This window comes from Heliangelus exortis, chromosome 2 (assembly GCF_036169615.1).
Source record: "Heliangelus exortis chromosome 2, bHelExo1.hap1, whole genome shotgun sequence".
Lineage (NCBI taxonomy): Eukaryota > Metazoa > Chordata > Aves > Apodiformes > Trochilidae > Heliangelus > Heliangelus exortis.
The window spans coordinates 78,441,043-78,466,902 of NC_092423.1; the positions used below are offsets into that span (position 1 = coordinate 78,441,043).

Consider the following 25,860-nt stretch of genomic DNA (forward strand, 5'->3'; position numbering starts at 1 on the left):
ATGCTGTAGGATATGTACTCAATTGAATATATTGATTTTTTTTCTGTTACCGCTAATACCTTTGATTTAGGAAAATAGAGTTACACAGTGTATAACAAAATTCTAGTGCAAGTAAGACACAGGTAATTTTCTGTTCTGTGCAACTAGCTTGTTTAAACCCAAGTTCAAAGGGAGCTACTTCCTACTTAAGCCCAGTTGCCATTTCAACTTAATTATTTTTTCTGTCATCTTACCATACCCTTAGTAACAAGCCTGTTCTTCAGGAACTAAGTTCTGTTCTGGCATATGTTCTTGATAAGTCTTGTCAAAGTAAACAAGTATACAATATTATATATATATATGTATATTTATCAATTATTAAGTATTACTTATTAAGTATTGTATATTTATAATATTACAGTATTTTAAAAGCAGACCCTAGTTGTAGGCTTTTTTGGGGGGGAGGGGGGCTAAACTTGCAAATTCACTTGCCTGAAATACTTGTAGGTTCAATAAAAAAGTAATTATTAGATTGAAGGCCAAGGTAGTGTTGCTGTTTAGTTCATCTGTTTAACTTTATTATTAGAAAAAAGAGTCAAGTATCTGCTTTCTAGGAAAGCATATGGCTCTTGAGGCAACGCACTCCCTGACACTGAAGTTAAAAATTTGATTTGAGCTTCAAATAGTGCTTTGGGACTTTTCCTTTAGGTGAGTTACTATGGCACTTCACTGTTTTAAAAATTACTTGACTGGTCTGGTGATGCCAAGTGAGATTATTTTTCACTTGTGGTCTTCTCACCCAAATAGCTGTGGATAAGCAAGGCAGGATGTAGATTCCTCACAAGTAACAGTTCAAACCATCACTCTGAGTCTCCCTCACACTTTAAGTCTATTTAGCTTGTGCTCAGAGAAACATTGCATGTTTTCTTCCTAAGCAACAGCAGAAACCTTATGCTGGTCTGCTTCCTATCTTTTATCACTTAGCTGCAAAAAAATTTAAGTGAACATTTTCTGCACTTCCTTCCTCGCAAGCTGTGGCTACCATTTGCTTATAGTTAGTAACCTATCTCTGCTATTTCTCTATGCCAATCTGAGTGTTCCTGTCGATATTTAAGATCCTATATGCTCTATTGCACTCTTCAGTCTTCATAGTCTTTCTAAGTATTAGCACATTCATTAGGTTTTATTTTGTACATTCAAGATCAGTAAGTTTCCTGAAAAAAAGTTTCAAAGTCCCCTGTCTGGAAGGATCAAAGGATGAGAAGTTCCAAGCATGTGGTGAAGGTGGGCAGGAATTCTTAAATGACACTTCATGCAGTTGGCTCTGAGGGATTTTTGCAAAGGTTTAGGTTTGTCTGTGTTTTTTCACCTCAGCAACTTTTGCTGTCTTATCATAGATTATCCAATTTGGTGTACTGAAAACAGGATGAAGAAAGACTTAATAAAGCCAGTCCATTATAAGTCTAGCAAGTGAGGTGTTCCTTTGCAATATGTAATTTGATACTTCAGTGTGACAAAGTGAAGACTGAAAATATTAAGACTAATTACAGTCTGAACCAGTTTAAACAATTGTGTAGTGGAACTTGTCCTTACCCGTGGCAGGGGGATTGAAACTAGATGATCTTTAAGGTCCTTTTCAACCCAAACCATTCTTTGATTCTGTGATACATTTTTTTATTCTCTTCTGTCAGTAAGCTGGATAATAACATTTTGGCTTGAAAGAAACTGAAATAGAAAACTGGTGCTGTGTAGGGACATTAGGTTTTACTAAACAACTATGTGAGGGGATTATTAAGCCAAATAAAATAATGAATTATAAGTATTTATGTAGATAAATGTAAAATGATGCACTTAAAAAGAAGGAGAGTACAACATCCCAGCTTCACTTATGAAAGGTTAGATTTTGAGCTCATTTTACCCCATAGTATGTGATGTGGAATGTGATGTTGGTGCTTTTTGTGAAGCCAGAGTTTTATTCATAAGCCCATATCACAAGGCATGAGGCCACAGTCCCCATTAGGACTGCTGCTTAGGACTCTGCCCATCCATGAGACAGCTCTGACAGTACCACACCATCAGGATACTGTATGTGGAGAGAGAGAAAAGCAAGGCAGCCACCCTATTTGCCAACACACGTTGTCTCTTCAGGAAAGTGTTACAGAAGTGTTTGGTTGGCATGTTTATCTTGGGCTGGGGGGATGTGATTCCAGCCATTTAGAAAGAGAAGACATTCCTTACCAGAGCAGGTTCCTACAACTGAGGAGACTTTGTCCTCTTTTACCAGCTCTCTATGTGATGGATACCACCATGAAAGGATTCCCACAGTAAGTGCTGTGTGGATCCTGTTGTGCAGCCCAAACTGGTGGACACTGTGTCTCTGAAGGTGTCTGGAGGTACATTTCAGTGTTGTATGGGACTTGGAAATATGCGTTCTGCTGTCTTGCTCTAATAAAAGTGAGACATGAAGCAAAGAGGATCTGTGCAATTCAGTATAATATATATAAGTAAGCTCCTTAACTGCAGGAATTAGTGAGAAAGTAGATTAGTCCTAAGATTACACCAGTACCAGAACTGTCTATCCTACTACAGTTTCAGAGCCATGGGAAACATTAAGAGTAGTCAGCATGAATCAGCCTGCAATTTAAATCTAAAGTAGTATTAATAAACAGTCTGCTTTGGCACAGAACCATGGTGGATTACTTGCCTCAGAGTCAGCGAGAGGGCTGTGCTTTTGCCTTACTGTTTCTATGTAATGAACATGTGTCTTTGGCTGTTGCTGCCATTAATCCCACCTCTTGAACTGCAAAATTTTTTTTTCTCCTATTATTCTTGGTGGTTTTGGAGGGGAATTCTTTAGTTAGGGTGTGTGGTAGGTTGACCCTGGCCAGCAATTAAGCCCCCACCCACTTGCTTGTTAACCCTTCAAAGCAGGGCAGGGTAGAGAACTGGATAGGCAAAAGTGAGGAAAAAAATCTCTAGTGAATCAATTTCATTTGTGAAAGAAAAATTTAAAAACCCCAAACCAAACAGTAGCAAGTGAATCAAGAGCAATCGTGCACTGCCAGCAGACTGGTACCCAGCTAAACCTCTAGAAGCAGCCATTTTGGAGAAACTGTCTCCCAGTTTTATTGCTGAGCATGACCTTATATTGCATGGAATACCCCTTTGGTCTGGTGGGGTCAGCTGTGTGAGCTGGGTCCCCTCCCAACCTCATTAGGAAACAAAGTGAGAAACAGAAACTGGGAGCAGTGTTCGGCAGCAGCTGAACCGCTGCTCGGTTACAGATCTCAGCCACAGCACCACCACATGAGCATCTGTCAAGAAAATTGATTCCATCCCAACCAGACCCAGAACATGACTTCACTTAAATTTTCAAGTCACTCCCATGCAATAAATGACCAATGAACAAAAAACCCACCTACTCTTACAGCATGTAGGTCATTCAAGATTTTAAGTCTTCACTGGAGGAATATTTCTGGCTTTTTTTTTTTTTTTTTGTAGATGCACATTTTGCTCTGTATGCTTGAGGACACTGGCATTCCCTTGGTAACAGTAGCACACAATATTCTGTTATTGGATTCCATGAATGGAACAATTTTGCTTGATTTATGAATAGACTTTTCAGCAAAACTGAAGTCAATTATGGTAAATCTTCATGCTGAGATCTCTAAAATATTGGCAGGAGTATGAATTTTTATGTTGGTTTCTCTTTGTGATTGTGGTGCTGATTCCAGCTGTGAAATATTTTCATAAGAATTTTAGGAGATTGCTCAGTTCTCACAGGGTGTGTACTAGCTGGTTAGGGTAAATTCTTAGAGATTAGGTAGGTGGTTTCACTACCAATGAAGTAGGAACATGTTTCAAGGCAGCCTGTGGTTTATCCCTGCTGATTTATCACTTACTCAGTTGCTATAACACATTGACAGAAAAGGGGACCAAGGGCAGTTAAATGACACAGTGTTGTCTTTGTGGTTTGGGTTTGATGTTTAAATCATTGTGTACCCAGCTCTGGTGCTGCCTCAAGTTTGAAGGGAAAAAAGCGAGGGATGTGAAGTTGGGTCATCTTTCTCTTGCCTGTTTTTCAAAACCCTTTGGGTCAAATACTATAGTTTTCCTTTCATAAATACTTCTGAATTATTCTTTTTAAATCATTGGGAATGTTTTAGGAATTTTTTGTTTGAGTTACTGGACAGCCTTCTTCCTTAAAGTAACTGAAATTTTAAATATTATGGAAAAAAAACCAAACTATGTTATTTTATTACAAATTACTTAAGCAAAACAGTACCTCATAGAATCATATTGAACTAAATAAGATTCAAAGCATAGCAGATGGCTTAAGCTCCAGGCAAGACTTCAGGTTTCATATGCCTTCCAGCATTCTGACACAGGGTAATGTAGATAGTGATAGGCAAATATTTGATGCAGCCTGCAGAGACCTCATTTTGGCTACTGTGTACATAAGACCCTTCATTTTGCTTGCTGTTTGGACTAGGAAAATAAAAGACGTTTTAATCAAACTCAGGGCAGGAGCAATGAGTCCCTGAGGAAGCAACTTTTCCTGTTGAGCTGTAGTCTTTGGCTTGTTTGAGGAAATGCCCTTTTGAATCAGGCAGCTGTGGAAGAAAGGGAAATAGAGTTTCATAGTCACTGGCTGTATATATGCCAGCAATTGTCATTTCCATTTTAGTTACTGCATATTTATCTGTAGGAGTTTACAATAGGGTAAGTCAAGGAAAATGTTGAGGGAAGTGTGCCAATATGGCTTTTCTTAAGTGAAATTTTAGAATGTAGTTCTCTTTATGTTTTATTTCAACAGTTCGGATCTTTTATATCTTTTATCATACTTCTGCAAAATGCAGGAAAAAAATTAAAACTAAAGGACTGTTCTTTATTCACTTAGAGGCCTTAAATACCTACACAGTATGGTTGAAAAAACAGAATAAAACAGTTCAAGTCACAAAAGATGAGGGAGCTCGTCCATCTTGGTGAACAGGGAACTGGATAGGTCTACAAAGAACAATCTCAGAAATAAAACAGACTTCTTGCTCTTCAGAAAGCACTTGTGGTGGGTTAGGTAGAATAAGAAGAGTGCTGACTCTGTCCCTCAGAGCCCTGATTCCTGACTGAGCTTAAGCAAAGGTCTTTAAGATATCACGTCTCCTTTGATTAATCTGTTATTCCATCTGTTAATTTCAACATAGGAGATACATGCTTTAGGATGTTATGATAACTACTTAGGCAATCAGAAGAAATTTTCCTCTTTGAGGTATTTGCCATGGTCTGTCAGATTTTCTTATCTTCCCATTGACTCAAGAGGTATCAGCCTATTTTTAAGACTAGGTACCCAGCCACCAATTGTATCAAACTGTCAGCAAAGATAAGGACAGTAAAGGAAGCATAAAATTTCAAGGGCAATGTGTGCAGCAGTATGGAAGGCCCATCTTTACAGACTTTCTACCCTGTTTCACTGTTGCACAGCTGAAAGATTCAGCTTCATTGAAGAAAAGCTCAATGCTTAATGTATCCTGCTTTCTAGAACATGACTGAAGTAATACCATACTTGGTTGTACTCCTTGCATGTCTGAATTACCAACCAGTGCCAATTGCTGTTTCTTCCAGTTGGAATTTTTTCCCAAAATCTTCCTGTAAACATCTTGGTTAGTGTAACAGTCATACATATGTGATAATGTTTGAATTGGCTTTGCAATATGTAAAATGAGAGTTATCATTTTGGGTATTTTTTTCTTCCATATCTGCACCAAACTTGACTTGTGATATATGTAATATTGTGTAAGGACTGCCAGTGCTATTTTATTCTATCTTCATCTGGCTTTTAACTTGCACCCAGTGAATTCTTGGCTTATCTGAATGGCTTGGTGAACTCCAAGTTCCTGGTGGTTTTCATGTTTGTAGATACAGTGTCAAAGTGTTTTGTTTTTTTTTTTTTCTTATTCTAGTTGTTAGAAACTAGTGTGTTGGAGCTGTTCACAACTGTAGGCTTTCAAAGAACAACTGTTGTTCATATATGCAGGGAGAAATAGAGGTTTCGTATGGCAGTCATGCAATTACTATATTGAAGAACATTGGAGTATTTTATGTATTTATTTCTTCATTAAAACCAGTTAGAAACAGGATCAGGATCAGCATTAATCCTTGATTCTGAATTATGAGTTACTTCAATTATAAACAGAAAAATTCAATGTAGACATAAGTATGCTGTTTTAGGTTAAAAAATTGCATTCAAGTATTTTTGTTTTACAGTAAATCCCCATAAATCAATAGGTTAAAAAAATTAAATCCACCTTAATAGTAAATAAATAAATTCCTATTATTAAATCGTAGTGATATAGTCTCTATACAGCATATCTAGGGTAGAGGACAGGAAACAAAAAAATATTTCTAGATGCATAAGTGCATATTGAATTGTTTTAAGTGATTTTTTTTTCTCCTCTAAGGATACTTCAGTGTCATTTATGGTTCTCCAGATTAGCTCAGGAACAAGCCAGATTTGATTGCTGTGCAGTAAGAAAGCATGACTTACACTTATAATGAATGTTCTTACTGATTACTGGTTCACTGTGCAAGGAAAACCCACTGGCAAGCACATACTCCTTACCACAGTATCTTTTTAATTAAAGAAACTTCTTTATATTTTCTGATCCCATTGATTTCGATGCAGTTTCCAGTGTAGTGGATAAAACTTGGCTTTTACCATAGATTTCAAGACATTTTACTCGTGAAAGGGTGATGTAATATCAGAGTATGTAGATAGCATTACAGAGTGACTTTTAAAAGAATACTGATCTAATATTTAAAAATTAAAGTCTGCCTCTTCAAGCAATATCCTTCTTTTCTTTAATCAATAACCCATTAAAAAAAAACCTATAAAACCAATGCAGTCTAAGTTGAAAAAGAAATTAAATGCTCGGTTTACAGTTGATGCTGCTGCTTTTTCAAATCTAGCTTTTTTTAGTGTTCTATATGGGCACAATGAAGTATTTCTGATGTGAAGGTGGAGAAGATAATCACTGAGGTGGATGCAGCCACCCCATGTGAGAAAGAGCAGCAACGTATCACTGGTGAACTCTTGTCACCAAAATGCTTTCACCACTAATATCCTCGTGGCTACACCTCATTAGTTAATCCCTGCCCAGTATGATTAAAATCCATATAAAAGTGTGTGCGCCAAATCAAACCTTCAAGTGAAACCATAGCATTTGACAAAACCAATTTCATGTGCATTTATAAATGATATAAATATCTTGGTTTACCCAAGGTTTTATGGATAGCTTAGAATGTACCTCTGTTTATTGTGTATTTACCTCTGTGCCTGAGTTCAGCCTAAGCAGATTTTAGAGTTTGACCTTGGAACCAGCTAGTTTAGTTGTATTACCTCAGAGAAGGCATGAAATCCTTCTATAAGGAAGGGAGTCTGCCATCCAGTATCCACTGCTATCCCCAGTGTCACAGAAAAACGTGATCTTGCAGTTTTTATTTCCCAGTTCTGAATGTCACATCACTATTGTTGCTAGAAGTTCGTGGGATCTAGCAGTAAAAATTTGTATCCGTTTTTTTTTTTTTTTTACGTATTCCTACAACATCTGTGATGCATCTATAAGAAAGGAATTATAAACCACCTCATAATTCATTTACCTTTGAACAAAATGTAATGGGACCAAGCACTGTGTCTCAGAGTCCCAAGAACTAACTGGGAAAATGTAAGTTATAGATGTTCAAAAGAAATGCAAGAGAAATTAAATAATAAATTTGTAATTTATATTGAGTGCTTAGTTCAAATGAACATTTTAAAATTATTAAAGCCTATTTCTCAGTGTGTGTAGAAGGTAGCTTGAAAAAAGAGGTTCTCTTCCCTTTTCCTTCTTGAATTTTATAAGCTGACACCATAAATATAAAAGTGAAAAGCAGCAAGTCATTTGAAAAAGTGCATATGTTTGAATGTGTCGTATTTCTGTTTCAGCTCTTCAAAAAAGACCATTCTGAAATAAGCCTATCCTCTTTATAATTTTCTGTGTTGTTTTTGAACTCCTTAGATTGAGAAATTAAAGTCTTGTTTTCACTGGTTGTCAATCTTAGAATCATAGAATTGGCTGGGTTGGAAGGGACCTCAGAGATCATCAAGTCCAACCCTTGATCCACTACCGCTGCAGTTACCAGACCATGGCACTGAGTGCCACATCCAGTCTCTTTTTAAATATCTCCAGGGACGGAGAATCCACTATAGAATCATAGAATTGAATCTTAGAATCTTGCTGAAATGTATAGCCTTATCATGGTAAGATTCCATGCACTGTAAAAGCGTTGGTTGAGAACCAGCTTTTTCACTGGAATCTTCTGAATTTTGAATTGTGATACTTTTGAGGCTTCTGCAAGTCTTGATAGAGTATACCTTTTGTGTTGGAATGGTAATGTGTGCCTTTCCCTCAAGAAGATGCCTTAAGAAGGAGAGAAATGTTGTTATTTGAACTGCAAGAGACATAGCTTAACGTTCAGAGAGAAGTGGGGTTTAACTGTCTCAGAACTACCTTATTTTTCACTTACATTCTGACTTAAGAATCACCCCACTGACTCTCCCTGTCTGCTTATCCTTATAGGAGGAATGCTTCTAGGACTTTAGTGAGATTCTAAATTGTTGTAAGAATTTACATGGTAAAAGTGGGTTTTTTACCTGCTTTTCAAATAAATTAGGTTTCAGTTGTGGCTTTTTAAAAGATGTTAGATAATTTTTAATTCTGTTGACTACTTTTACTAAGTGATAATGGACAAAAAGTTTAAAACCAACAAAAGCAAAAGTTGGAAAACACTCTTGAAATCAGTTGCTATACTTGAATGAGATGGATGTCTGGCAGTTGCTTACATATTATGGAACTATAGTAAGAGACAGTGAAGAACAAAGGAGTGTTGAAGTTATTTTGATGGGGAGTTAAAGGAACCAGTGTACCCACACAAGCTATTGAGTTTGTTTTGATTTATTTAATCATTTGCCCATCTGTATTGCAGACAATAAACAGGAATTCACTTACGTAGTTTGATTTTTTTTATTATGTTTATACCAGCTTTCCACTGCTATATAGATTTTTTTTTTTACTTCTGTTTATTTTGTCCAATTGATTTTTCCTAAATACTTCCACCATTGTGCTTAATAGTGGTTTAATAGGTATCTTAACCTGATGATGTTCTGTATTGGTTTTCATTGGTTCATGATAGGGTGACCATGGTAGCTGTCACCTGTAGATTACAGTTGTATTGTGTACACAGCCCTAGACTATAGCAATTTATCCAGGAATCCCCCAGCCATTTCTGCTGCCTACCTTTCACATTAAAGTCAAAACAAGCTTGTGAGGTGTGATGGCTTGACCTGATCTTGCTGCCAGATGCAGACACCCTGCTGCTGCCTCTGCCCTCTCCTCAACAGGGCAGGGGAGGAAAAAAGATGGAAAAGCTCCAGAGTTGAGATCTGAAGACTGGAGATAACTGACAGGTTACTGTCTTGGGCAATGCTTGGAAGAAATGCACTTAATTCATTATCTGTAGAGTTGGAGGGTGAGAAACAAGCAGAAAACCTAAAATATGTGCCATATACACCTCTCTTTTTTTTTTTTTTTTTTTTTTTTCCCCCACGCTCAGCTTCACCCCTTCACTCCTTATTCCTCCTCCCTCTCTCTGAGATGAGCGGCACAGGGGAATGGGGGGACTGCCGTCAGTCCGTAACAGCTCCTCTCTGCCTCTCCTTCCTCCTCCTCAGACTTTTCCCTGCTCCATTCCAGGGCCTTCCCAGGGGCTGCAAGGAAACCCCCGCCCAACCGGGGTCTCTCCCGGGGCCTCAGGGGCATCTCTGCTGAGGCGCCCGGAGCCCCTCCCGCCCTCCTCCTGCTCTCCGGAGCCTCGGGGCTCGCAGGGCTGTTTCTCCCCCTGTTTCCCTCAGCCCTGGCTGCCGGGCAGCGTTTTGCCCTTTCTGACCCAGGCTTTCCCTGAGGCGCCCGCCCGTGGCTGAGGGGCTCAGCTCTGCCCTGCGCTGGGGCCCTTGGAGCCGCCTGGAACCCGATGCGTCCGGCGGGGGAAGCCCCGCTCCGACCCTCACCGAGGCACGGGAGATGGGAGAGTGGTTTTGTTCGGATTTATAGGACAGGCTTTTTTTTTTTTTTTTTCCTTTAAAGCGAGCCAAAGGTTTGAGATACTCTTAGAAAGACAAAACCACCACCAGCAAAAAGGGTCAGACTCCAGATAGAATTTTTGCCAGGGCTGTGGACTACGGGAAGCCATGAATTATTTATGTCCAACTTCCCAGCGTGTTCCCCAAAGGCTGATAGTATTTTTTCCTGTTCATCTATGTATTATTGTCTAAGATTTTAATTTGATTCTCTCAGGAGCATGTATATGCTACGGCTTACAGAATCTCATTTGTATTTTCGTGACACTGATGGGAAATATTGTTGCTGTTGTGGAAATTAAATGCAGCAGGTTTACTTTGTGCTGCAGTCACTCAGCTATGGTGTACTCTGTTAAGCGGCTTAATTTTTATTTTTCTTCTCCTACTTGCTCTAATTTTTTCTTTTGTTTTTAGTGTTAGGCTCTCAGAAGTGTGGGTCAAAAGGCTGTCAGCCAGATAATTTTGAGAGAAAAGATGCAAAGAATCGGGGTAGCATTTCTAGAGAAGAGAAGCAAGAGCAGAAGGGAAGGCAACAGTGGTCATCATCATGAGAGATAATGCTCTTTTGAAGAGGACTGATGAAATATTTTTTTTTTCCCTGTGTTTGTGCTGAATAATACAGGAAATACAGATCTTAAATGTGTTATTATTAAATACTGTCAAGTTTTCTATTGGTAAGAGTGCTGGAGCACTGGAACCGAGGAGTCAGCCTTGGGAATCTGCAGGGAAGGAAGCCTGTTAAATGTCTGAATGACTTAGGAAAAAAAAATCTTCCTTCTCAAGAGATGTGGATGTGGTAGTGGTCTAGGGGCTTGTAGATCCATTTCAGCCTTACTGTATGTAATTTTACAATACTGGTAGTTTTAAGTCCCGTTAAAACCTGAGAATGTCCAATTTCTTGTACTTAAGACTGAGCTAAAATAAAATGTATACCCTACTCTGAGCAGATGGGCTAGTGCAATTCCTAACCTGTGCTATTTTGGTGTTGACTGTTGAAACACAATTCCTGATTTCTGTATGATATTTTCAATGTAACTACCTGAGGTACAGTGGCTTCTCTATTGCTGTAGCGGCTGCTCTATTGCTATTTTTCTGTGTTTCCTCTCTAGATGGTATGTCTTGTCTTAATTTATATAAATGAAAATTGTTAAAATATATACTAATAACAGCTTAGCTAGATAACATCGTGATGTAGAGTCAATGATGCTAGCTTTCTAAGTGCAATTGGATGCAATCTTTACCCCTCAAACAACTAGTAATAAACTGAAATAATCAGATAGATGTTAGAAATATATTCTGTCCAGAAGAAATATTTTAATAGCTTCACAAAACTTTACTTTTAACATCTGGGACACTTCTTATGACTTCTTTGTTTTTAGATGAAGAAGACATGTAGTGTGCCTTTTTTATCAATGCCACCCCCCCCTCCTTTTTCCTCCCTCCATTTAAGATCTTTTTATAATCCAAAATGCAGGAAACATGGAGTGACTATAGAATACTAGCTACTGTTCTGTCCAGATTTTGAGCCTGTTTGAAGCAAGTGCAGTTTATTGAGCAGTTTTTCCATTCCAGATATTTCTGGAATTGTAAATTACTAAAACAGTTTTTTATATGTTCTTTGTTTACAAAAATGCAGAAAGAGGTGTTGTCTTTATTGGTAGTATCTTTTTGATCACTGAGTGGCTTCCCCATTAACCATACCTCCTTGCTGTCCTTCTCAAATACACTTTGGAGTATTTGTTTGCCAGTGCAAGCATTTTGTATAGCAGATAATTTTTTTTTTCATGGAAGCTTGCTTCTCCCCTAGTTCTGAAAACATAATGGTAACAGGAACCCACCATGCCCCAGTTGACCTCATTTGGATTTGCTCTAGTGGGAGTGTCACAGACAAAAACCAGTCTTTGACCCAGGGAATTTCAGTTACTTTCATATATTTCCAGATGATATAAGTTTTAAGTTGCTGATTTTGGTATTGAGAAATAAAGAGACAACCGATTAAATAAACACAGAGATAACATCCCCATCCAGGTGTCACATCCCCTCCTTACATGTTGCATTTGGTCCCTTCAGTGAGGTGATGGGTGGGGTCCCCCAACACAGGTTAGTCCTACAGTGCCCTCCACCCCCAAATGTGCACACTACCAAACCGCTGAAACTTCTACTGGATTCATAAAGTTGCAGTGGGGAAATGAAGGTTGCCTTGACTGCAGACAGAGGCTTTCCAGGTGCTGTTTTTGTCTTCCCAGTCAGGCCCAGTAACCACATGCTGTTGTAGAGAACTGGGGATGTGATTGGGGGTGAGGGGTGGCAGGTCCAAGTCCTCTTGGTTTTTCAAGAAAGTGAAGTAGAAAATTTAAGTGGACCTCAAATGACAGGTACTTGCAGAGATGGGAGCAAGACCAAGGTTTTCTTAATTCTTACCTTGGTTAGGTTGTAGGGTTTCAGTGCTTGGACCAGTGTCTGTATAAAGGCTGCATCAGCAGAGTCCCTGCCGGGAGTCAGGCAGATCTGGAGGAGCAGGAGGAGGAGCTAAGCCGACAGAGGGGATTTTTCCAGGAAGCTTTTTTTGCAACTGTAAGAAAGCAGCAGGGGAGTTCCTCCCAGCCAGCGTGTCTGAAACTACTTAGCAGGTGCCTCATTGACAGCTCTGGGTGTCTTTGCATCCCAGTGCAGTCTGGATGAGTTTGTTCTTTGTGCCTGATGCTGTCCTGGTCCCATCTGTCTCCCTGGTGAGCTGCCCTGACCTGGAAGCATGGCTCTCTCAATTCATCTTCCTGCATCCTGTGGTACCATTCTGGTACTCAATTTTCAGCTGGACTTTACGGGCAGTGGGGTCGATAGCAAGGAGCATGGCACTCCAGTGTTTTCTGCAAATATATTTCTACAAAATGATCTGTTACACTTGTATTTTTTCACATAAATTGCAATGCCAAAAACACACAAAAAAGTTTTTTCCTGTTATAATGCAATTAACAGTTTAGTAAAATATTAAGTGAATTGTTTGAAGGTAAGAGAATGCATCTGCATATTCTTCAACTTGAATTGTATGCCACAAACCAGGTAACTTGTTATAATAGAAGCTGGCACATTTGTTTCACAAAATGAGAAAATACAACTCAAAAGTCTTTTTAGGTTGATGTATTGGACTCATATAGAAGTTTTACACAGTATACTTGCATGTATATTAGGAGACAGGTGTATCATAGGAGACAGGTGTATCATCTGAGTTGCTGGAGCCAAGGACATTACCAGAAATTCATTATTTACCAGTTACAGTGGCTTACAGAAAGTGAGCCATAAGATAATATATAGCTTATCTGTTTATTTAAAATAATATGTAATGTCATGCTTCTGTATATGGACTAATGTAGCCTGGGACTTAGGGAGACTTCTCTTTTGAGTAATAACTGACTTTAATGGTTTTGTCTTGCATATGTATGCCAGTGACCAAAGCTGGAAGCTTCAGGAAGCTTTGGAAGAAGGCATCCCAGCTGGGCTGAATGAGTGTTCTTAGGCAGCACTGTGGATTCAGGGCCAAACCTTTGTAGAATGTAATCTCCTCTTCTTTTAGAGCCTTAATTTCCATGGCAAACTCACACGGGAATGCTTTTACCAACTGGCCAGCTCCCACATGAACGTGATCTTATTCTAACTTGCCTGTGCCTGACCACGCTCGCTGCCTCTCTGCTCCTCTGCTTCTGGAACGTGGTGCAACTTCCTGCCAGAGATATCCCCATAGTGACATTTAAACAGAGAGCCTACTCTGTAGCCTAGCCCTGAGAAAGGAAAATATTTCCATACATTTTTGCTATATAAAAATGAATACTAGAAATTCCCTCAAATAGAAGATTTTTTAAAAATTTAAAAATGTTTTTTTGTAACGGGACTCAAACATGGCTTAAAAACTGTTTTTCTCAAAAATATGCTGACAAAATGTTTTCAAAATCACCTTCTAAGCAGAAGAAAGATGAAGTTTGTTACCTAGTCTAAAATAGAATTTTAGAATATTAAATAATCATTCATATCAGAAAGTCAATAATTAGTGTTATATATTTCTCTCCTGTATCATTTGTTGGTTTTCTCTTTGCAAAGCATTTAATGATTCATTATTTCACGTTGGATGCTGCCACTGGAATACAATACAAAAATCGCTCCTGTAAATTATTTGAATCCTTTTCAAATGTACTATGGTGAATTAAGACTAGGAGGTAATTTATTATTTTTTTTCCAATTAATTTAGAACTAGTTTTAGTTTTAAATAAGTGATATATTAATTCTGTATCACAGACCTGAAGCACGTTCTACAATTTTCTCCTTAAATTTATGTTGTTATTCTTATATGCATATGATTTCTTATATATATTATTTGTTTTGTTTTTCCATAAACTACAGAAACTATGCCTGTTCCAGACCAGCCCTCGTCTTCTGACAAGACAAGTTCCCTTAGTCCTGTGTTGAACACATCCAATGGTGATGGCTCTGAAACTGAGACAACCTCTGCCATTCTAGCTTCAGTTAAAGAACAGGTATGCGAGTACTTCTGCAGGTACTGGCTGGAAGGCAATGATATGATTCAATGCTTTGCTTTTTTTAACAAAGATTTCATAGGTGTTATCTGAATAATTTAATTCAGAAATGCGTATTACGAAGAATATTAAATATTTCTTCATATCTTAGCATACTTGGATGTGGTGTCCTACAGTATGTTTATTGTGATTTAATTGAATTTAATTGAATTTTTCATTTTATTCTCTGCTTCTACTCTTCATGGTGAATGGTGGTTTTGAGTGATCTCTCCTTGCTGGCAATCTGCATGTGGAGTTACAGTGTATAGGGATGAAAAATGAGAGCGATAGACAAATGAGTAGTTGTAGAGAAGATGTGTTATCCCAGACTTTGTTGTTAAAAGGATTTATAAGAATCACAGGATGTTAAAATTTAGCATATACAGGTTTTGTCTTTTTTTTGTGTAAAACATCTTGTGTGATTATTTTAGGACAAATTTGGGTACAGAGAGAGCCTTTTTGTCCTTAGATGATTAAATTAAAAAGTACTAGAAATTTTTGAAAGAAAAGTTTTTAGTGTGATTCTCTGATCGACTCTAATAAGACAGGTTTGGACATTTTAATGTAAATTTTTGTGGGATGAATTTGAGGTTTTGCTTAGTGCCTCTTTGTATACCTGGTCTTTGTCATACCTCATTTTGTTCAGCAGCAGCAACAGGAGTCCCAAAGAGAGATGCTAAAAGATAGCAGCTTTGTCCTTGCTGAAGGTGTCTAAATTGATTCTCCAGTTATAAAGTAGTGATCTTCCCCTGCCTAGGACATTTACTGCTTCTTTAGTAAAATTAATGCATGAATTCAGTTTATGATATCTAACACCATTGGAGTAATAGCTGTTGAGTCATTTGGCTTTTATAAAACTGTGACCTTGCTCTTCATTTTTTCTTCTTGATGTGTACTAGTTCTCTCTTCTGGGTGCTAAAGTTTAGTCATATTTTCTGCTTCTGAAAAGAGGAGCACAGGAAAGAAAGGTTATAATGTGGAGTTTTGTCTTAAGATCTGTGGCACGTTGTATTGGAATTAGCTTTGCTTTAGATGTTTGTATGCATATGGTCTTCCAGGGGAATAGCATTACTTGGGCATGTATCAGTGGTTCACCCTGTGCTACTGGATTATTATGAAGAAAAATACTTGCACTACCTTTTGGCTCTCTGATGTTGAAAAACTGTACTGGAAAGTTACGTATGTAGAAGATGTGCTACACCTGCCTGTTAGAGTGTGAAACACAGTATTTAATCGTGAGAAATTCTTCTCTGTCATGTTTTCTGGTGATATTGCTTGTATATAGCTGATCATGTATTTTGCAACTGAACATCCTGCTCCATCAAATCCGTGTATTGAGTATTAGAGGGGATCGGTTCTGAATCCACCAGGAAGGTGGTGAGAGGTGAAAAGGATTTTTAAGTGGTAAAATATTAGCAAAGTTACTTCTGATTCATGTGAACCTCAGCAAAAAGAAGCTGTTAATAGAGGAGTTCCACATTCTTTAATCATCAAGAACATCCTAGCCAGCTAACCTAAGGTAGTGCTGACTAACAAAATAGTATCTTGAATTATTGTGGTACAGAGTAACAGAATTTCACAGTAACCAAAATTTCACAGTACCAAAATTTCGAAGTAAAGTACTTGTGTGGTGAGTGGTCTGTAGTCAGACCTCTCTTGAAGCTGGAAGACTGTACGAAGCTCAACAATTAACTTTTTTTTTTAATAAAATCTGAATTCATTCCTTGGTTTACTGGCAGAAATTTATGCTCAGCCACACTCACTACTAAGAAAGCCATGTAACTCCAATATTTTTATCTTTTTTTAAAGAATTCTAGGTAAGGCCACCGTCCTGTGCTTGAAACAGACAAAATGCATTGCATTGACTCTACATTAGGGAAGTCAATAAGTTGAGGTTCTGACTGGTTGTTCAGATGGGTTGCCTTCTGCTTTTTAGAAGGAGGAATGAATTGCTTTAATACTTGGTGTGCTATTTTGCTTTATGCACCCTTTGACTGTAGTTGAAAGTATACCTAGAATTTTAGAAATACAGAGACAGTTATTCAAAATACTTCTAATAATGGAAAAAGTAATAGAGTTCATAATGAAAATATGCTTTGATTAATTGTTACATTCCTGGAACGCTTGTGGCAACTTCATGTGTTACTTCTCATGAAATAGCTAGGGCAGGGTCTTTGAGTGACTGCAGCAGAATAAACTGCAGGATTTGTGGTATTGATGACTGTAATAGGTATTTGCAGTCTGAAGAGGGTAGCATATATGCAAAAGTCATAGGTATTATATTTATTGGTACTGATTGAATTTCTTTTGTGAAACATGAATTTATTCAGGAAATCTGAAGCTTTGCAGTGCTTAGTTTGAAGAATACCTATACCTGTGCTGTCCTCTTTTGAAGGACAGATTTATTTGATCTAAAAAATTGTGCTTTTTGTGTCACTTTTATGCTGATTATGAGCGGATCAGAAGATTTAGTTGTGCGCTTTTCAAGGTAAGGATTTCTGTCAAAATAGAAACTGAAGCCTGTATTTTGTTGTTGAGTAGTTTGATTTTAGGAAATGCAAATCCCAAATTTCTTGCTTTAACGTAGAAACCTTTATTTTATTTTATTTTTTCGCCCCATTTTACCTGGACAAGTGTGCTGAATCACGTTTTGGTTTCAGATTTCTGAGATTAAAATTGAGAAGTGATGGATAAAGAATATGAGTCCATTTTTTCCTTCTTGCTGCTAACTTTAAGGTCAGCTGGCACTGCTGGAAGGGAGGTCAGAATCATATACTGTATGTCTAAGAAATCATGAGATGTTAGGCACTGTATTCTGTCTTACGTGTTTTCAAATTCTCCTCATGGAGAGGAGGGGTTAATAAGTTCTGTGAAGGTAAAAGTGTTAGTGGGGTTTTTTTGGTTTTTAATTGTTTGGTTTGGTTGTTTGTTTTTTGACAGTCAGAATCAAGTTCTTTAAAGAGGAATGGTCAAGTAGTGTTAAACTTCAAGAGGCATAGTTTCAGTTTTCCATGATGGATAAAATATAGTTCAATATCTGTGGGTGAAGAAGGATTTTTCTTATTCTTATGGGATAATGGCAAAAACATTTGCCACAATGCTTCATAAGATTTAGAAAATGTAAGGCTGTTTCTTTTCCTGTGTTATCTGCTATTGTACCTGTAAATATGAGGAATATTCTTCAACAAAGTCAGCTATCAGGACTCTACAATGTGTGAGAACATACGTGATAATATATGAATATTTCTTCTGCAAAAAAGCATGTTATGTTTGTGGTTGGGAATTTCTACCTGCACGTAAGAATTCTGATCCCACTTGGTGTTAAAAGATTATCAGTACATGATCCTATTATAATGCTGTTTTGTAAGTAGAAATAACATAGGCTATTAATGACAGCAATGTAATGCATGTCCATATTAAATAAGGATGATATATCTGACTTAAGTGAACTTGTGTGTTAGGTGTTAATACTCTTTGGAAACAGGGATATGTATTTTGTGCACATCTTCCATGTATGTGTGTGTGCAAGTAGATCTGTAGCTAGAAAATGGCTGCAGAAGTTGAAAGACTCGGTTTTCTTGGTATCATGATAGAAGTTTTAGCACAAAATCACATACGTAGATGGATGTTTCAATTCAGACTATTTTTTAAGGTTCTAAGACCAGATGAAACCCATGAAATGTAGTTTGACCAGCAGGTCACAGCATTTCATATAGACATCCAAATATTGAGCCCCAAATGTGATCACAGAATGACTTTTATAGCTGTTTTCTCTAATACAATGCGTGCCGTATTTTAATACTTGTTATTCACCAAAATTCAACCTCATTCTTGCCCTACAGGAACCAATACTCTAATAACCTTAAGTATTCTTTTTTAAATAGGTTCAATTCTGATATATTCACGTCATGCTTTCCCTTAGACATCAGGCTTTATCTCTGCCTTTAAATGTTTTAGCTGCTCTATTTCAGACCCATGTTAATTATATTCAATCAATACATGTTTCTTTCATAATCTAAGTAGCATGCCAATATGTTCACTTCCTTAGTTATATAACTCCCTTGTTTACAATGAGGTTTTAAAGTATTCCAGAGGGATATTCCTTTTCCTTTTCTGCCATAGTTTATTTTAATTAATATATTGATTGTAGATAAGAACTACACTTGGCTTTATGGTGGTTTTTCAGTAGCACATCCTTCTAAGTTTCTGGGGGAACTAACATATTACTGAATTACAAAGCTTTGTGAGTGCTTCTCAGGTACATCCTCAAGTTGATGAGACTGGTTTTCAGAGAGATGATTCTCCTACTGGAAATGGGGATTTGAGTGGTGAAGTTCTCAAGAGTCATCACAGTGGTTGGTGAAGAAATAGATCATTTAGTATACTTATTATACCTACTGTTTGTAAGATTCTTGAGTTCTTGATTTAGTCTGGAACTGGTTGTGCTTAGCTCTTTAGAGCAGCTGTAAGTGCAGTCATGTTGTGCTTTTCAGGAAACAGCAGTTTACAAGAAATGAGACCTTGACAAGTAAGTCATGCCCAAGGCACAGTGGCCGTAGCAGATTAATTAATAAAGACTAAAAAAATATTTCACTGATAATGTTAATATTTCACAATGATAATCCAAAATATATATTTTTGGGATTGTTTGAAATGAGCTGGGAGCAGAAAGGCTTCTGTGAAGATTAAGTGTGTTAGAAGTGTGTTGAGAGAATATAGCCTTCCAGTAAAACTAGCTTTGAATAAAGGAAAGAAAATGCCTATTATCAAAATAAAATCAGAGTTAAATATTATGTTATTTTTCCTTAAAGCAATGTTATGCTAAAAAATTAGTAGTTCAAAGCCAGGAATTTCAGAGAAGCTTTACAGAATGCCACTTAAGGACAGCTCAGTCTAATGCTAATTTAAACTACTATTAAAGGCTGTCATAAAGAAAGGCAAAATATTCTTTCCTATTATGGAGTGAGTATATGAACACTCTTTTAGTGATCCACAAGAACTTCTGTCTTAACTATTTTATTTTTTTTTTTGCCATTAGGGGAAGAAGTTTAAACTTTGAATAAAAATACCCTAAGAAAGTAATGATACTGATCTCAGTTTCAATAGAATTTAAATTTTAGTATATTAAACTTTGAACATTTTAACAGCATTCATCTCCTTTTCTCTTACCATTTCTCTTAGCATTCACTGGGGCTTTTTGCAATCTCAGGTAGTGTCACATCTAAACCCAAGTCTTTTAACCAATGTAGTGGATTAGATTCTTGATCTCACTTTGAAGTCACTTGAGAAGGAGACCTAAATGAACTTAAAAGTAGTTTAGGAGTGGCTAGTGAACTTGTGAATGTTTCTGTACTTGCTCAGCTCCCTTTGTTGTTCTGACAAACTTGGATCTACACAGCCACTGGGGAGTGCTGCTGGGGAGCTGACTGAGTTGAAAATAACCCATCCAGAAAGGACTGGGAGGCAGCTTTGTGTTATGGAAATTTGAGTGTCTTGTTTTCATTCCTGGTGAGGGGCACTTGGGTCAATTTGCCGACCTGTTTCCAAGGACTGGGCTTTTTAGCACAGGTGCTGTAAATATATACGTCAAGCCATGGGTTTAGCAATTTTTTTTCCTATTATTTCATACGATTTAGAATGTCAAACATAACTTCCCTAACTGTACTGGGGAGTGGAGTTTTTTTCTTCACCATCTCTGCCCTACTTCCTTGTCTAAAAGGAAGTAATAGTCATGTTTATATATACCTTATTTTCCCAAGACCTAGCTGTCTTACCTGTTTTCAGTATTTTTCTGTGCTTCAATTAAGCAATAGCCTTAGCTATTGAAGCAATAGCATCAATAGTAATTGTCATAGAAAATATGTGAGGACCATGGCTTTCAAAAACAGGAGAACCTCTTCTAGAGAGAAATGGAAGTGCTATCTCAAGACCAAACTGTGAACACTTCACTTAGTGATTGTTTTTATTTCTTCTTCCTTCTCTGTAAATGAAAGAAAAACACTAAAAAGCACTTTCCTGGTTCTACAGTGACCCTTCTCTTTCAACTTGTCTTTGTGCTACTTCCCATGGAACTTGCTCTTAAAACTTCAGTTTTGAAAAGGATTTGTGAAGGAGATTTAATTTTCAGCATTGTTTTAGTAATTTTTATTACTTTTATGCGATTTTTAAAACTTCAATGCTTCTATTGTGTTTCTCCATCTGTTTAGTGTGCTTTCTCATGTGGTAGATAGCATTTTCTACTCCTGATACATTTACTGCTAAATGGAACTCTGTCTTTCTGTGGGCAATTTAAATCTTTTGTATTCCTAGGAAAAAACCTACTTAGGTAGTTGGATGCTGTGCATGTTATACTGTGATAAAATATGTTACAATTCTGTTTATCCACAAAAAAGAAAACTAGAACTCAGCAAAGGCTAAGCTAAGTTTAAACTTAAATCTGCCTTACTACCCAAATAAGCTTAACTTTGGCTGTGAGTTATGTAATTATGTTAACACTAAACCAGTGTAGAATTACACAATAAATCAATTTTGTAAATGTGTAGCATGTGCATCTTTTTTTTTTTTTACCTCCACTGTGGTGAAAATGAAGTACTCATCTCTCAAATTTTTCTTGAGCGAAACTTATTCCATAGTTGCCTCTGATTAGAACCTTTCCAGTGTGGAGGGATAAAAAGCCAGGAAAAAACATATGCTTTTTAAAAAAATTGAAGAATCATAGTAAAGTTCTACACAAATTAAGTGTGTAATTCATAATTTTTTCCCTTAACTTTACTTTTTCCTTAATTTCCTTAATTCTTTTTCTTAATATTGCATTTTTGGTAGGTCACCTGCTTTGTTTGGGAGGAAGACTTAACATGTATAAACTATAAAAGGTAGGACACTGTTGCCAGACTACTTGTATGGGCAAAAAGTCCCTGCTACTCTTAACACATACATTTGCCTTTTGTTTGCAAACTGCAAGTCCATGTCTAGAGGCCCTAAATGTTTTCTTTCTTTTTTTCTTTTTTTTTTTTTTTTCTTAAAGGTTTAATCTGAAGGGTTTTTGGTGGGGTTTGTTTTGGGGGTTCTTTCCTTGTTTTTTCATTGTTTTGTTTCATTTGGGGCTTTTCTTTTAATTTAAGAGGTAGCCATGTTGAGATGTTAGCTACTTAATTTTTAAAATCTCTTTTCTAGCATGGTAAATTTCTTGTCGTTGAGACCTTGATTAGGGCAGCACTGTGAAACCATGTTCTTTTAGAAATTCTACATATGGAGGACTTAATATATAGTACAAAGTTGAATTAATTTGTAGTTACTTGCTGTTACAGGGGATTTTGATTTAGCACACAACAGTGCACTCAAATCACGGTTTAATTAGAAATTAAACTTAGCAGAGTATAGCAATTGCAATATACAATTGACACAATATAAAAATGAATCTCATTATCTCTAATACACTCAGCATCATGATGCTGAGTATCTCCCAGCTGCCAGAAAGGAATGTGTGTGCTGAAGTTAGCTGAAGCCCACAACTTTCTTCAGAGCTTTTCTGTTTATTATTTGTTTTATATTGGGTTTCACCACATACAGACTCCCCATGCTGATCTGGCTGTGTCTCTTGTCATTGGGGTCTCTGGTGCCTCTTTTCCCTTTATGCCTATATCATGGTACTCTGCCTTCATTGTTCTACTCTGCTTTCACTTCTGAAGGCCACTGCCATGATGCCAGACCTCTATCTCATCGTGTTACTGGCATTAAATACCTGGCTCTACTTCTGTCCATATGAATTGTGGTCATAACAAATTAGCCATAGTCACCTGCTGGATTATAAAAACTGATCTTACAGCTGAACCAAGTGTAGCAAAGTTGATAGCACGTAAAGGAAAATTCAGACAGAGAAAGTATGGCAAGACTCAGTCCTGAGATCTTGCAGACAGTACAAAGCTGAGCCATTACTTGGTTCGTTAATTGTTCCATGTAATCCATGTAAAGCTATCCAGCAGGTCTCATGATGGAGAACATACTCCTTTCTCCCATCATTTGCAGAGACTAATCTTGAGAGTAAGCTATCCAATGTGCCTGGACCTCAAGGCTGGCAACTGCTGGGGAGTGAGGCTCATGCTGAGGAAATGACTGGGCTCTACAGAAAAGTGTAAAACAATAAGCTAAATACCTATGACAGGTAGATGAGTAAAATATACTCTCCATTAGATTTACAAGATCGCAATTTCTAAGCAGATCCACATATAAAATATGTTACTTTGACGTGAAGCACCCGTAGAGCTAGTTTTGTGTATCTCTGGGTCCCTCTTATTCAGAGACAGACATCTAGGTAAAGAGACAAAATACTTTGCTGAAATACTTTCACTAAAACAAAGTGACCCTTGGGTTTCCTTTGGCATTGAGATGAGTTTGTCTGCCTTTTCAGGGGCTGTGATCAATCATGTCATTGTTCTCTCCTGAGCTTTCAGTTCATGTAGCCTCTATCTCTTCAGATCATTCCCTCATTGTGGATGTGTAAGTGGGTGGGTGGGGAGCTGTGTAGGGGTCTGATCAGTCACAGCCCCTTATTTTGTCCCCTTTTTACATAATGTGGTGTGAAATCTTGTTTTCTCACGTGCAGAAATGTACCTTTTTGGGTGAATATAACTTGTGACACCAGCTTTTGTAGGTGAAGACCTGCCACTGGTTGTCTACTTGAGAGCATACAAAGTAATGTTTCTATTTCTATTTCTATTAGTATTCTTTCAGTTTCTTCAGGATGGATTGTTATATAGAAAATAACTGCTTAGTTGTTTCCAAATGTGAGCTGTACTTCTCAAATTCCATCTCTACCACGTTGAACTACCTCAGTGCAGGCGTGTGCCTGGCTGTGTAATTAAGGTTTCAATTGAGTCTTTTGTATACCATTACTAGCCTCTTCATCTAGGAAGTCTTTTCATGTATGTTCAATTTGCTAAGCATTTTAAAAACATTTTTTAGAGTGAAAAATAATAAAAGCGGAATGGAAAAATGTTCTGACTTCACCTGTTCACTCCCATGTATTGCATAGTCTTCAGAGCCATGATATAAACAGGGGTATTTTAGGAATTTTACTGTATGCTGCCTTGAAACTGGAAAATGTTTTTTTCACCTCAGATGATTGCAGCATAGCAAAACATCTTGCCAAAATTCTGGTAATATTTTTAGTGTATAGTTATTTACTGAAGTACATTTGTGCTTCAAGTGTTACAACTGGTACCCCTGGGAAGTACTACTTTCCAAGTAGTTGAGGATTATTTTTTTTCCCCTCTCTCTTGTTACTGTTTTTCCTGTATGTGGTTGCACCCATCTTTCTTTGCTTCATTGTTAATCTAGGTCGTTATTTGAAGCTTTTTTATAAAGCTTTTGTTGACAGAGCACTTGAGGGCAAGTGCATCTGGTGCTATAAATAGGCTGGATTCTTCATAGTAAGTCAGCAAATTTGCTTGATTCTCAGTTTTGTGCTGGATTTGATGATATGGGAGGTCTATTGCATTGTTCTGTCAACTGATGCCTAATTTGTAAAGAATTAATATATTCAAAACCGTCATTCCATAATTTATTAACTTTGAATTGACAAAGGATTACTAATTCTGCTTGGAGAGGAAAATGGATTTTTTTAAGCTATAACTTAAAAAAAAAATAAAATAACCAAACCAACCACAAAAAAACCCAAAAAGCCCAACCAAACTTTTAAACTTCTATTTTTATTTCACAAAGCAGTACTTGCTCATGAAAAACGGTTCCAACGCAGTTTGTTCTGTTGGTTCCAGGTCACAGAAAATAGAGGATACTGATCCTCTTACTATATGTTTTCATAACCCTGTGCTGTGAAGAGATGATTCTTTGGGTTAGGTTTGTGTTCATTAGCTTACCACAAATTGTGACAGGAAGCAACCAAATAGTATGCAGCCCTGCCAGAATGTAAGGCAGCCTTTTGGTACAGCTCCAAGATGCTGTTCCATTGGCTAAAGGTTTTCAGGCATGGAAAAACCTGTGAAAGGTGGTGTTTTCTGTATGGCTACAACCACAGAAAGGGAGGTAGGTGCAGCTCTGGCTGCAATATGTGCACATGCACCTTTGAGCACTATATATGATGCTGCATCTCTATAATTACCAACGTTTTATTCTGCTTTCACATTCTCTAGGAGGCTTTAAAGCCTATTTAAGTAGTGAATAAATTTTTGAGATTAAATTAACAATGTCATCCTGCACCCTTTCAGTGTGCACAGCAAACATATTACACAACTGGGTATAACACGAGGTTAAGTGCTTCTGTCTCTGAAAGTAGGACTGGGAGTACCACTGTGATGCATACTGGGACTGAAATGTGTTGTAAAGGGTGTACATACCAGTGACTTTAAAGATTTGTAAGCACCCTGCAGATTATACTCCACACGAACATCCCCTTTATAGGTTTTGCATGCTGAGGCTGTGTGATGGGCTGTAGGAAATGGACAGTTGTCTGTAATAAATTTTGATAGCCCCTCAAACAGAGATTTGATGCAGTGCCTGTTTGTTGACACTGAATCAGCATTGCTATTGGTGCTGTACTTTTATGTGCAGATTCACTGTCAGGCACAGAAATAAAAATTCACTGAGAGCATATGCCATAGTGATGCCTACCTAAATGCAGAAGAGCTAAGCTCAGTGAATGACTCAAATAAATACACTTATTTGTTTGGTAATAGGTGGATATTTTAAGGGTGTTAAGACCACTAAGCTATTTTCTGAGATTTTAGAAAGTGAACTACAGATTATTCCTCAAATGTATAAAAAAAGCCCAAGCAAATGAAATAATACTTTATGCACAAGAGATGTATGAGTGATATGCATTTCTATTCCCTTATTTCACTTGAGAAATTTTCCAATACTTAAAACCTTGCTATGTTATTTCTGTGTGATCGAGAGAGAATTGCCACTGTCAGGTAGTTTTAGTGCTTTTTTACTTTGTGAAGACCATACCTAACTGCATTTCCTTCATGCATTGGAAATAAAAGACTTGAAAGAAATCTGTCTGGCTGTCATCAGTTTACAAACCCAAAACTAATGTGTTCCCTCCCTTTTTCACCTATGATAAGATTCATGTGAAGGTTATTCTTCTCAGTTTTCCCCACCACAGACAGTTTAGCCTCTGGTTTTCTTGTG

The 25,860-nt window shown here is 37.4% G+C and overlaps 1 protein-coding gene across 6 annotated transcripts in view; it reads left to right on the plus strand.

Moving 5' to 3' along the window:
• CTNND2 (catenin delta 2) overlaps positions 1-25,860 on the plus strand; it is a 630,944-nt gene that overhangs the window by 95,866 nt on the left and 509,218 nt on the right. For all 6 annotated transcript variants that reach the window (XM_071736667.1, XM_071736669.1, XM_071736668.1 and 3 more), the window contains exon 2: positions 14,540-14,673. In XM_071736667.1, coding sequence (XP_071592768.1) covers positions 14,540-14,673 — 134 coding nt within the window. The remainder of the gene's footprint in view (positions 1-14,539; positions 14,674-25,860) is intronic.